At 33.7% G+C, this 12,806-nt stretch overlaps 1 protein-coding gene across 1 annotated transcript; it reads left to right on the top strand.

Annotated features, from left to right (window-relative positions):
- LOC123529066 (putative defense protein 3) lies at window positions 1-9,309 on the top strand. The gene is made up of 5 exons (XM_045309266.2): window positions 1-180; window positions 5,412-5,611; window positions 6,365-6,477; window positions 6,963-7,051; window positions 7,769-9,309. Coding segments are annotated over exons 1-5 (834 nt in total). The 5' UTR covers window positions 1-178; the 3' UTR covers window positions 8,199-9,309.
- Window positions 9,310-12,806: the final 3,497 nt, after the last annotated feature.

The raw sequence follows: 12,806 nt of genomic DNA on the forward strand, positions 1-12,806 counted from the left end.
CTCAGACATGATGAATAATACCTCTCAGAATGTAAAACTTTAACCTTTAATTACTGCCTATAGCAAAACATTCCTTTAAGTTTCGTTAGTATTCGTCCATGATTTTTATAGGGATGTGTTTATGAATTTAGAGTTTTTGGACAAATTATATCTTACAATCTTTAATTCCAAATAAATCATGTAAGTACATGTTCGAATTTTTATCCATCTGAAAGTACATGTATACTACTAGTTATGGTATTAATAAATAGCAGTTGCTTCTTTTTCAAATATTTTTCTTTTATTATCTTTTTTTTCATTCGGGTTCTTTTTTCCTCTTCTTTTTTAGAAGACTAAATATTTCTTTCGTTGTTTCTTCCGTCTCTCTGCTGAGTGACACTATATATGTACAGAGAGAAATGGAACCAAGAACTTGCATGATGTTTTTTTTTTTTTTTTTTTTTTTTTAATTTCCAAACTTGACTTCGATAAATAAACTGTAATTATGATAACCAATATTATATTTTGTAATTTAGTCGTATCTCTCATTAGGACGAGGTGTAGTTAAAAAACACTAGCGTTACTTCTTGACAGCTTTTACATATATATTAAAAATCTACCAGAGTTTAGCAATACATATATTAGAAGCACTAAATATTTATTAACGTGTCTGAGCTTTAATGACAATCGGCAATTTCCGTCTTCTTCCGTATGGTATTTCGTATGACGTACCATTTGGGTCAAAAGTCTGAAATCGCTCGAGCGGTACCATAATACACGGTAAGCGTGTAAATTTACACGCTCACCGTGTAAATTTATACGTTAAGCGTGTTTTTTACACGGTTAGCGTATAAAATACACGCTAAGCGCGTAAATTTACACGCTTACCGTGTAAATTTACACGCTCAACGTGTATTTTCGTTGACCCGATTCCTAATTTAGAATTCGAGCGAATAGACCAATCAAAATTTAGTTTAGAACTGCAAAAAAGACTGCATTCATGCACAGCGGACCAGTAGTATGGTCGTCTTCTGTATCAATATGAATAAAGAATGCATACAGCAGTAGTTTCTTAAACGAGTGTATATTATTAAATGGGAAATAATTTACAACTAAAAACAAATGGAGAATAATTTCATTGAAGAAATTGATATTTATTTCCGGGCAGCAACGACCGGCTGCGCGAAGTCCCAGTTATGTGTATGATGCGTACCTGTAACTAACAAACTTACACTGAAATGGATAATAATTTATAACTACAGCGAAAAGGAGAATTATTTCATTGGCGAAATAGATAATATTTATTTCTGGGTAGCCAACGACTGGCTACGCGAAGTCCCGGTTATTTATTTGATGCGTAACTGTTACTAACAAACTTAAATAAAATTGATAATAATTTATAACTACAACGAAATGGAGAATAATTTCATTGACGAAATGGATAATATTTATTTCTGGGTAGCCGACGACCGGCCGCGCGAACATCCTGTAATATTTATCATGCGTATACTATACCTGTAACTAACAAAGTTATTACTGAAATGAATAATAATTTATAACTAAAACAAAATAGAGAATAACTTCATTCACGAAATGGATAATATTTATTTTTGGGTAGCCGGCAACCGACCGCGCGAAGCCTAGAAAATGTATATTATGCGTTTATGTCTTTTTATTTTTTTATTTTTTCCCCCGAGTTAAATCATATTTTATTGCTTATTACTGTTTACATTTATACTAACAAACATCAAAAATGTACATGTACAGCCAAGAAAATAAACAAATAGGTCGGGCCACAAGTACATGTAACTAACAAACTTATTACTAAAATGGATAATAAATACAACGAAATGGAGAATATTATTTCATAGCCGAAATGGGTAAAATTTGTATTACCTAAATGGAAAATAATTATATATGGAACATTTAAAGATCAATTATTTATACCAAAGTATTTGTCTTCTTTCCTTGCTCGACATCGGAGAACTTACAACCTGCCGCAATAAGGTTGCATGATACTTGTAATATAATCAAAAAGTTGAAAATGAAATATTCATTTAAGTCCAGCCTTTCATATTGTATCCACTTATACTAAAATGAGGATGAATTCATTCCGTATTCAAAAATAGTAATCATCTTAAAATTGTTATCATTTCTATTGATTCTTCGAATTGTAAGTTTTTATTTGAAAATATGAAATGGCAGCGGTCAGATTTAAGAGAGAGAGAGAGTTCTAGACTTGAAATCTTGTTCTATTTTTTGCGGAATTCAGCTTTATCATTATTATTCTATTAAATTACGGATAATGACTTTGCGCACGATACAGTTTCAATATGAAAATGATCCAGCATGTAAATTAAAAAATAGAAAATTATAGATTTATATTAGCAGGAAGGTCTAATACGTATCAGTTGTTCCAGATATTAGGTATTTCCCATCAGTAGTAGTTTAAGTCCTTGATTCATATTTAACGAATTTACATTTTTTGTTACTACACGTTCATCGTTTTAAAAATAAATGTCCATTAAATTTCCAAATATATTCTTACAGATTTTAGAATACTAGATATCCTGTGAAATTTTAATTTTCGTTTCGCAAGACAGCTCCGCCACGTAATATATTAATCCGTGTTCGTTTATATATAGTGGCATTGATGACCGAAGGCATTATATTACATCATATCAAAGCCATCTTATATGCTTCAGTAAATTTTATGATCCGCTCTAATTAGTGAACCTCGAAAGGATTTCCTGTTCTGATAACCTAGGTGACATATGTAATTTCATGTCGTTTTGCATAAAAGTTACGTAATGATTTCCGGTAGATCACTTAAAACAGCAACTTCAGTGACATGGAGCCGCTCGATTCCCCCACCCCTCCCCAATTATGTACATGTCATTAAAGTTGGAGAAAAATAAATACTATTATTATTTATATATATATATTATTTGAAGTTGTAGAAAAATAGATATACGATAACAAAATTTTAATGACATTTTAAAATGTAAAGTACAAGTTTTATATGTGTATGATGTGTGGAATTAGACTTGAAATGCTTGTTCTTTTCTGACGAAAATAAGAATAAAGCAGGCTTTTCAGGTAAGATATAATAAAAAATATACATGTCTTTAATCAAAGCATATATACAGTAGAATAAATTACTTGACTGAAATCATCTTTACAGTGGCAAAACATTCCGTAATATAATGAAAATATTATGTATGTTTCCTTAAAAGTAATAATTCAATCATAAACTTTATAAATATCTTCCTTTGTAACATGTATTTTGATTGGCTAATTTATTTAAAAGTGTAACTCAAGCGAGCGATACGCGCTAAGCGTATAAATTTGTACGCTAAGCGTATATTTTACACGGTAAACGCGTAAAAATACACGGTGAGCGTGTACTTTTATAGATCTACCGATTGAAATACACGGTAAGCGTGTAAATTTACACGGTAAGCGTGTAAATTTACACGCTAACCGTGTATTATGGTATCGCTCGAGCGATTTCAGACTTTTGAACCAAACGGTACGTCATAATTTCGGCATCCTTCGGCTATAACAGAAAATTGTGTTTTTTTATAACAGTCGTAGAATGCCGAATAGCAGACGGAAAATGCCGATTGACATTGCCGGTGAATTAGTTTGAAATTAATCTAAAATAAATAAATGTATATATAGTCATTTTGTAATGGATAAAAATGGCCATTATGATTATGTTTTATACGCCATCAGTGATTTTCATACAAGTTCTGTAATGTTGTCTAGAGCAGAATACTTTGAATCGTGTTGTTCTATGTTGTTATTCGCTATTGGTATGTTGTTTCTATGTAAATTCGTAGAAAATTTGGTATTTACAAAAAAATATCCAAAGATGACATGAACATTCAATAGTAACATTTAAGTCGGAAAGAAAATATAGTTGATCGACAATTTCTGTTCAAGTACGTATCACCCGTATACACGAAATGTGCTCGTATAAGCTATATTAATGGCCGGGGAATGCCGACATAGCCTATGAGCATACATTGCCGATAGTAAACCGCCGGATGTGCTTCCGTATTCCACTCAGATGTACTCTACGTTAATGTATACGTATAGTGTCATTTTCCCCAAAGATAGTTCCCGATTTTCGCAGTATTTATCTCCCTTAAAAAAAGTTTCAGCTATTCTAGATATCTAACAGACATATTTAGCAGAAGCAACAACAATAAATGTAACAGTAGAAATTCTTGTTTAAAATCTGTAACAATTTCTATATTAGGAAAGACACTCAAAATGACGGCTAGGGGGCTATAATTTGCGCTGTGTGAAAAGTATCTACAGTAAATAAGCTTTATCAATACCTGATTGTAAAGAGGAACGTCTGTGGATGAGTTTAGGCAGTACTTTATGCTTCCAAAGTCTGTGTCTGAACTCCTAGGTAAAAGGAAAATTAAAGTAGGTATATCTTGATGTCAAACTTCGCAATATTTGTATATTTATCACGTGTCTCAGTCACTTGAACATGGTTTTCTAACCCCCGTTTTTTGTGTGTGTGTGTGTTTTTTTTTGTTGTTGTTGTTGGTTTTTTTTTTTTTTTTTTTTTTTGGTATTTTTCTATTGCCCCAGACAGACCTTCAAAGGAAGTCTCACAAGAAGTGAAAGACTGAAAATTCTGATAAAATATGTTGCGTCAAAAGGTAACAATTTCTTGTTACAGCAAATAAAAGTAACAAACCAGCAACTATTAACAGTAACAAAATTTTATTTATGAATTTAAGTAACAATTCAAATACCTTCAAAAATGTCAAAGATATGTTAAGATAGTCCTATTCCTGTCCAGGTCAAATTTAAATCCAATCAGAATATTAAAATTCAACAATATTTCACGACAGTTCAAAAGAAACTTTAGTATATCCAAAAATTATAATTCCTCTCTTCAAAGATAGCTTTTCTTAAAACCACAATTTTTAGCAAATCCTTCAAATAATCCTTCAAATATCAAATATCCAAACTGGTAATATTTTGTTATTAAGAAATACAGGAAAGTTTCATCGACATCTACAATCTAAGTTCTATTATCTAAGTTTTGGCCTGAAGTCAGACAGTACCCTACTTAGCAAATCATGGAAGGTTCAAGAACATTCATGTAACTCTATGAATAAAAAGAACATTTTGGAAAAATCAAGGAAAAGCCTGTCTAAAAATAATTTTACACACTGTTTATCAGTATTGTAGTAGAATTTTCTGAACCATAGTAGAAATTAAAAGAACTTATTTACCTGATTTCTCAAAACTAAATCAGTAAACAATGATTATATATTGTTATTTTTTACATATATAATTAATAGCAGAGACATGAAATACCATCTAAACCAACCATTTTTTTATCAACTTTGGTTACACTGTACTGAGACCTATATCATGTTGTTGTTATTTTTCTTCAGGAAAACAGCAATTGCATCATGTTGTCTTGTAATGATCACTGTTATGCTAGGTGTTCGTGGATATCCGACTGGAGCGCCCCCTGAGGGATGCAGTACAATGCTACCTGGACATGGGGTACCAGCACAAACCGGAACCACCAATCCGTACAAAATATTGACGGACAAATCTACTTTTAGCTGTCCGGGAGACTCGATTACAGGTAAGAGTATTCCCTCATTTGTGTCTTTTTTGTTTATTTTCTTAAATTAAACTCCTTTTGCTAACTGAATTTCGGTTACACATGTAAACAATTTGTTATCGGAATCTATATAAAGACATCGTATTACATCAGGCCGATATAGGTCCACTATATTGAGATTTAAACAATCTCGCATAACAAAGGTTTACTACGGTTCCCTAGCTGAACGTTCGTCTCGGGATTTTAACGAATTTCTTATGAATAGGAATGGTTTAAAAAGGATCCTATGCTGTTTCCGGAAAATTGAGTATTCATCGATTGCATATCGGACCAATATCGTTAACAGATATCGATTTACCAACATGAGTCCGATATGCCATTGTTTTCTTGGTATTTACATAAGCATTATCTTCGTTAGTAAGTGCCAATTTATCATGAACAATATGGATGATCACTGGCCCTACAGGTAATGTTTTAAGTGCTGGACCCGTAATAACAATCGACAATTTCTGTGCGATTACGTACTCTCCGTTGCGATTTCGGCATCCTTCTGCCATTTCCGAAAATAACTTTTCACAACAACCAGAAATTGCCGAAGTTGCATATGGAGATACGCAAGCGGATAGTAATTGAGAATTGTCATTTATACGGGACAAATACCTTAAATGAACCACGACAGGGAACTAGACAGGGAATATAGATGTCGCAGAGATTTAAACCAGCAACCTTGGTCTTACTTGAAAGTCCTGGGTTTACTATTTAGTTTCGTTTCAGTAAGCGTGAGTGGAAACAGCTTGCGTGGCTTCCTGTGCCAGCCGATACCAAACACTGGAGAACTTGAACAGAACCCACGTGATCCAGTACAAAAACAGAACAAATGCGGTCAAGTACGTTATTATCCTTAAAACTACTTTTATTGTATTCGGTTAGCAATATATTTTGGAGTTTGTAAAAAATCTAAGAATCAAAATGATGGATTCATCATTCATGGGTACTGTAACTTTGGGACTATAGTGCGGCCCATGGAAACACCATTAATTTTTGGACCTGTAATTGATCTGAGCGCAGTATCCGATAGGCACCAGCACATATGTTTCGATGGATTTGACTTATGCGCTTCGTAATGACAATTATTACGTTTTTCTAAGAATGACATTTATTTTGTCGGCCGACTTCTTTTTTTTTCAATTCAGTCAAATCTGCAGGTAATATAACAGCAGTTACGTAACGTGATCTCCCTTGCCGGCTTTTTAGATGTTCTTGACATACTGTTTTCAGTCCTTATAACTAACGTGTTGGCCTTTCAACTTTATGCTTTGTATCATATTTTTCAGAGTTATCTTTCTTTATTCATGATTTTTGTTCATTATAGATGGCGTCACTCACTCATGTTGACAACACCATCAAATCCAGCATATCATTCTTCTGGAAACCAGAGACAACTCAGTCCGTCAATATTGTGTAAGTAACAAGAGATTCTCATGTTAGTGAGTGACATTTTCTACAGGGATGAAAATTCGACAAGGGTGGGTGGGCAAGGGCTCCGTGGCTAGGTGGTTTAGGTCACTGACTTTGAATCATTTACCCTTTATCTCTGTGGATACGAAACATCGCTTTGGGTTGTAGATGTCTTTCATGTGAGAAGCCATTTATATGCAGCTGGCCTGCGAAAGATCGATGGTTCTACCCAGGTGCTCGCTCGTGCCTTAAATAATGTATGGACTGACACTTTGGGGTATTCATAGATCATTAAAAGCTATTAAAGCCAGCAAAAACAAGAAGGGAGAGAGTTTGACAATCTGTAATATTTTGAAAGTTTCGGAATATTTGTGTGATTTGTGATCAATTGATTCATCCTTATAAACGAAAATAAATGAAAATGAAGGAATGATTTCAGCAAACAGTATTGAGAATAACTGTGTTTTCTTAGTTCTGTAAAATAAACATTACGTAAAAAATGGCTGATATCATAATCTATTTACAAATTCTGGCCATTGCTGAAATCAAAGAAATTAGAAATAAACATGTAATCTATATGGAAACTGTATGTGACTTGAAAAAAAGGCCTTTTGATCGAAACGTCGTCTGATGAGTGCAATTGAAAAAAATCCCCTTTTCAATATTATACGTACATATATATATATATTAGTAACATTTAAAGATACTGATTTTTTTCAGATGTACCGTTGTCCAGTCGAAGCTAATGTTTTGGGTGAACGTATCTTCCACAACATTGAGATATGTAAAAGGCAACTGCCAACGCCCTACCCCAGGACAAGAGATACCAGAACACGGCGGAAGTGATGCAGGAAAACGAGGCGGTGAAGTCATAGACAGCGTTGAGAGGGTTTCCGCGGATACGGGTTTAGACCGCACCCCCGACGCAGGAACAAATATGGTTGATTCTAGAAGAGACCAACTCCCTGACACAAGTATGGACAATAGATTAGATATTGGCGTAAAAGATAGAGACGCCATTAATGATCCGGATGCTCCTGGCAGGGATTTGACAGATACTAAAGATCGAGACGGCAAAAATGTGGGTCACAGGTCTTCGGGAATGATTGCCCTTGTTGTTCTTCTGGTTCTAAGTAATATGGTCTGGTAGATACAATAACAGCATACAATATTTCATCTCAAATTTACCGTCGGGTGGGGGTGAGGGTTATAATTTGAATGTTTCTTTTTTAATAAAGAACAAATGAAAAAAAGAAAAGAAACTACTACTTTAGGAGAAATTGTTTTCCCGACTGGGGAACCGACGAGAATTAACTTAAAATAATGAATCTTCAATTTCTGTCAAAAAGGGTGTTGTACGACAACCTAACTGACTTTGTTAAATTCTTGTTTTAGTTAAAGGAAAGAATGTAGGGAATATGCATGTTATATTTATTGTTTACATCTGCTCAGCCGAATTTTCGCTTTTGAACTATTGCTTAAGGCAGGTTTTTGTTTAAGAGAGGTTGGCTGACTAACGGCTAAGTATAAGTGGCTGGTTAATAAGGATTACCCTTAGGACAGGTTCAGCGGTATTTGCAATTTGTTCACATCAAGGAGGAGAGGTTGTCTAGAGAAACACATTCAATAACTAAAGATACGTTTGTCAGACACGTATTTTTAACAAGAAAATTCGTGTATGTTTATATGCAAAATAGACTGTTAACACTCAAAGTGGTGTTATAAATTTTACAAATGCTGCAACCTCTCTAAAAATGTCTTTTTTACCTTCAATGATCAATGACCTACTAGTTTAAAATTCACTTGAAGGGAGATAACAAATACAGTGTATAAGAGAAACTATAGTAAGAGTAGTCTTTTACATGTAAATTATAATAGCATAGTATATATATATATATATATATATATATATATGTGAATTTGCTTTTGTGTGTTGAAATGTTTTACAGCGGATTGATTATTTTTCGTAATTATTTGTTTTTCGCTAACATTTGCGAACAAAGCGAAACGGGAATATATTATTACTTTTTTTTTGCGACGGAATAACCAGTTAAGAATCGAGAAGGCACCCGTTGTCTATCATATCATGAAATGAAAATTACACGAAATTTATACAATCTACTGTAAATATTATTTTAAGTGTGTTATGGTCACGGTAGTTTAATATATGTGATATTTTATGCGTACTTTCAGGATGTGTATTTGAACTTATAAATAAATGTATGTATGCGAACTTAAACAATGAAATGTATGTTTGGTTTTGTATTTGTTGTGTTCTGCATTTTGCCAAGGTGGAGGAAATATACGAAATATATCAACAACTCTCTATCCATCTCTTGAGAACGGCAAGCAGTTTGCTCAACAACACGTTTGTCTTTCCACTTGTATTTGTTTTAGAGGGATTACACTGTTTAGTGAAACAGTAAAATTCACAATAACATAAGATATAGCTTGAAATAATTATCAAAAGCTTTTATTTACTACCCTGTGATCTCTTGCTGAACCCTTATTTTGAAGCAAAGGGCGACAAAAATGTCTGTACAGAAATTACAGACGCCGTGGAGTTACTTCCATTATTATGTTTGTCGAGTTCAAAGTGTATTGATTTTAATGAAGTTCATTCTTAAAGAAATCAATGTGTACATGCATGTAGCTATAAATAGCAGATGCGAATTTTCGCTATACCTAATAGATCCATACATTTTGTGAGTAATTACTTTTTGGGACAGATACGAACGAATCAGCTTGTTTTCTGTAGAAAAATGGCATGACTAACTCACTGTATGTCAGACACTCTGCTTAGGAGGGCTTTGTACCCTAAGAGTTGATTTATACGCAAATGTGGTCAAATGATTAAGTAAAAGTTAAGTATATAAACAATCGTATGGCATGTGTTGGAAATAAATAACACATGCCCATTTCCTTGATTTTAAGAAGGGCTGGGTGTTGGGTTGGTTTAAATGCATGCCTGCTCATTCTAGAGGTGATTCCAAAGGTATAAAGTATATAAAGTACACCTTAATGCTAGACTTCAGAATAAAGCGTTGCAACTTTTTTTAATTGTATATTTAATAGTATGGTGCTAGACGTTTGCAATAGTAGTGGAAAAAATGTCTCATACCTTGGACCTTTTCCGCAAATGAGCTGAATGGCATAGATAGGTGGCCGTTCCCATTTTGACCAACTCGCATCTAATTGTTTGGTATTATTTTACCCCTAGTCGTACCCAAGTAGACAGATGGAAGTTCGATTCATACATTCATTAATTAAATACAAATACAGTCATCATGAATAACCATCAGTAGAATATAAATGCTACTCATTTTTACGAAAATAAAAATACAAGATGATTGATAGTATTTTGGTCGTAAACGCGGCACATACAGCATGTGATTATATATATAAAGAATGTGTTTTCAACATTTTTTTGTATTCTTAAAACCCAGTTTCCGGGACAAGTTCATGGTGAGTAATCGCCATCAGAAGTGCTTAAGACACTATCTGTCAAACAATAACGGGGACGTGTTATTTCATAAAATAATGAAATCAACTTTTAACAGTTTGTGGGAGGTAGTGGGAGTTAAAACAAACGAGGTTATCTTATCTCCTATGATATCATACCGTGTTTAATCTCACCTCGGTGTTACGTTTGTATATCAAATAGGAAACTTTAAATAATCACCGCCATAGATCCATCAGCGACACGCCCCTCTGTGGTTAAAGTTGATAGACAAGATTGCCTGGACTTTCTGATAATAGTATAAATATGTTGCCCTCTTTCTGGCTTATCAGCATTATCACATAAATACAATTAACAGTGAGTAAAACAATATATCAGCGGTATCCAAAATAGTTTCACATTTCCAACTATCCGGAAGCCGCTCATTAATGTTTCTCGTTATTTTATTTATCTCGTAAATTACGTTACTGTACTCGTAGACATTTAAAGCTACTGGCTCCTCAGTTGACGGCTATAATTCGGAAATTCTCAATATTATTACATACCTTCTAAAATTGCTGGTTCATAATTTGCTGAACTAAAGAGAAAACTTGAAAAAAAAGAAATATAAAAATTTACATTTGATTATCATGTAATAAAATACTTAGTGAATGGATTGCCGACCTATAGTCGAAGCTATTGGTTCCCGATTCTTCGGACTTTGGGCAATAGTTTTGATTATCACCGGAATGCCATTCAATATGCGTATACAACAGTACACGCTCAATATTGATTAGTAAAGTCTAGTAAGAGAAGCGAGGGGGTGGGGTTCGGGTGTATGGTCTAAATCGCGACCCCTGGTTTTTCACTTTCCTCTGACATTTAAAAATAAAGAAGGAAATGAAAAGTAGTACTAAACACGCGTAAATCTCCTGCCCAATGTTGATTTTCATCGTTTCAAAGGCGTACCGGGCGTTTTTTTTTATTTTTCGTTGATCATAAACGCACAAAACGCTTTTTTCCCGGCTTCAAAAGCGCTGCAGATGCTTTTCTCCGTGTTTTGTGTTTGCTTCGTTGTTTCCTTTTCCTTTGCTTTGCTATTTGTTGTATAGTGATTACAAAAATATGAAAATGTACCAAATCATTACCACTTTCACAGAATTCAACGCATACTGAAGAATTGGGTAAAAATCGATTCTATTATCTTTCCTTGTTTATCGAGATCAACGCTATACATTGTTGTCTCCCTTAGATCGTCTAGCTAAATATCGATCACTATCAGATATTTTTAGCGATTGTTGCAAACCGTTAGTTTAGCCAAAAGCGTTTCAAATTCAATAACATTGCAAAACAAGAGTTTTTCAAATATTAAAAGTTGTCAACTCAAAAGCATATTGCAAATTCTTAACCGTTGCCAGTCCAAATTTAAGGCTTTGCAAATACAATAATTGAATTCAAAACCGTTGCAAAATTGAACTTCTAAATTCTTTTATTTATTCTCTGAAAGCATAGTTTTGAAAGATCTTTGAAATAAAAGTTAAGAATCTGCATATTAATAAGTTTATACATAATGCCGCTGTAACAAATTACAACTTTCAAACAAAGTTTGAGATAAGATCATCAAAAGTTTATGAACTAGACGCTTTACTGTACTTGATGCCTTCAAACGTTTGATGTACTGCTAGAGACACCTATGTTTATCATCTCTTTTGTTGATGGTTTGTTTATCTGTTTTGTTTGAATTATTTATGGATTGGTGTTCCTGTATGTGTGTTTCATTTATGAATTTGTTAAATTTACTAATATAGATTAGCGCGTCATTCATATTCACGATCAAGTTTGACCAAATTCTTGTGTTTCTAGGGTAATCAATACCCGAGATCGAAGCGGCACTTCAAAGTCAGACACAAGATAGCACCCTGTGATACTAGTCAATATGTCTAACGTTTGCCATTTCGTATTATATCCTCATGATATGGTGTCTATTCTTCTACCAGATTTTCTTCATAATAATGAAATCCTTTTGTCGCCCGCGAAAATGATAATAGGGGTGTACTTGTCTTGCTTGACGGGGGGCACATGTCATGGGACAAAATAACAGCCTAAACTCGCGGCATAAAGAAGGCTTAGGACGCGGAGAAATACGTTTATAATGTATCGCACGTCATGTATTTCAAGTAATTTGTTGAAACATAAACGCGTTTGTTTGTGACAGGAAAGGCCGTACCGGCGACAGTAACCATCAGAACAAATCAACACCCTTTACAATATTTACAAATTTATTTACAAAAGATGATTATTAACAATGAATAGATATGA

The sequence above is a fragment of the Mercenaria mercenaria genome, chromosome 13 (assembly GCF_021730395.1).
Source record: "Mercenaria mercenaria strain notata chromosome 13, MADL_Memer_1, whole genome shotgun sequence".
Taxonomy (NCBI): domain Eukaryota; kingdom Metazoa; phylum Mollusca; class Bivalvia; order Venerida; family Veneridae; genus Mercenaria; species Mercenaria mercenaria.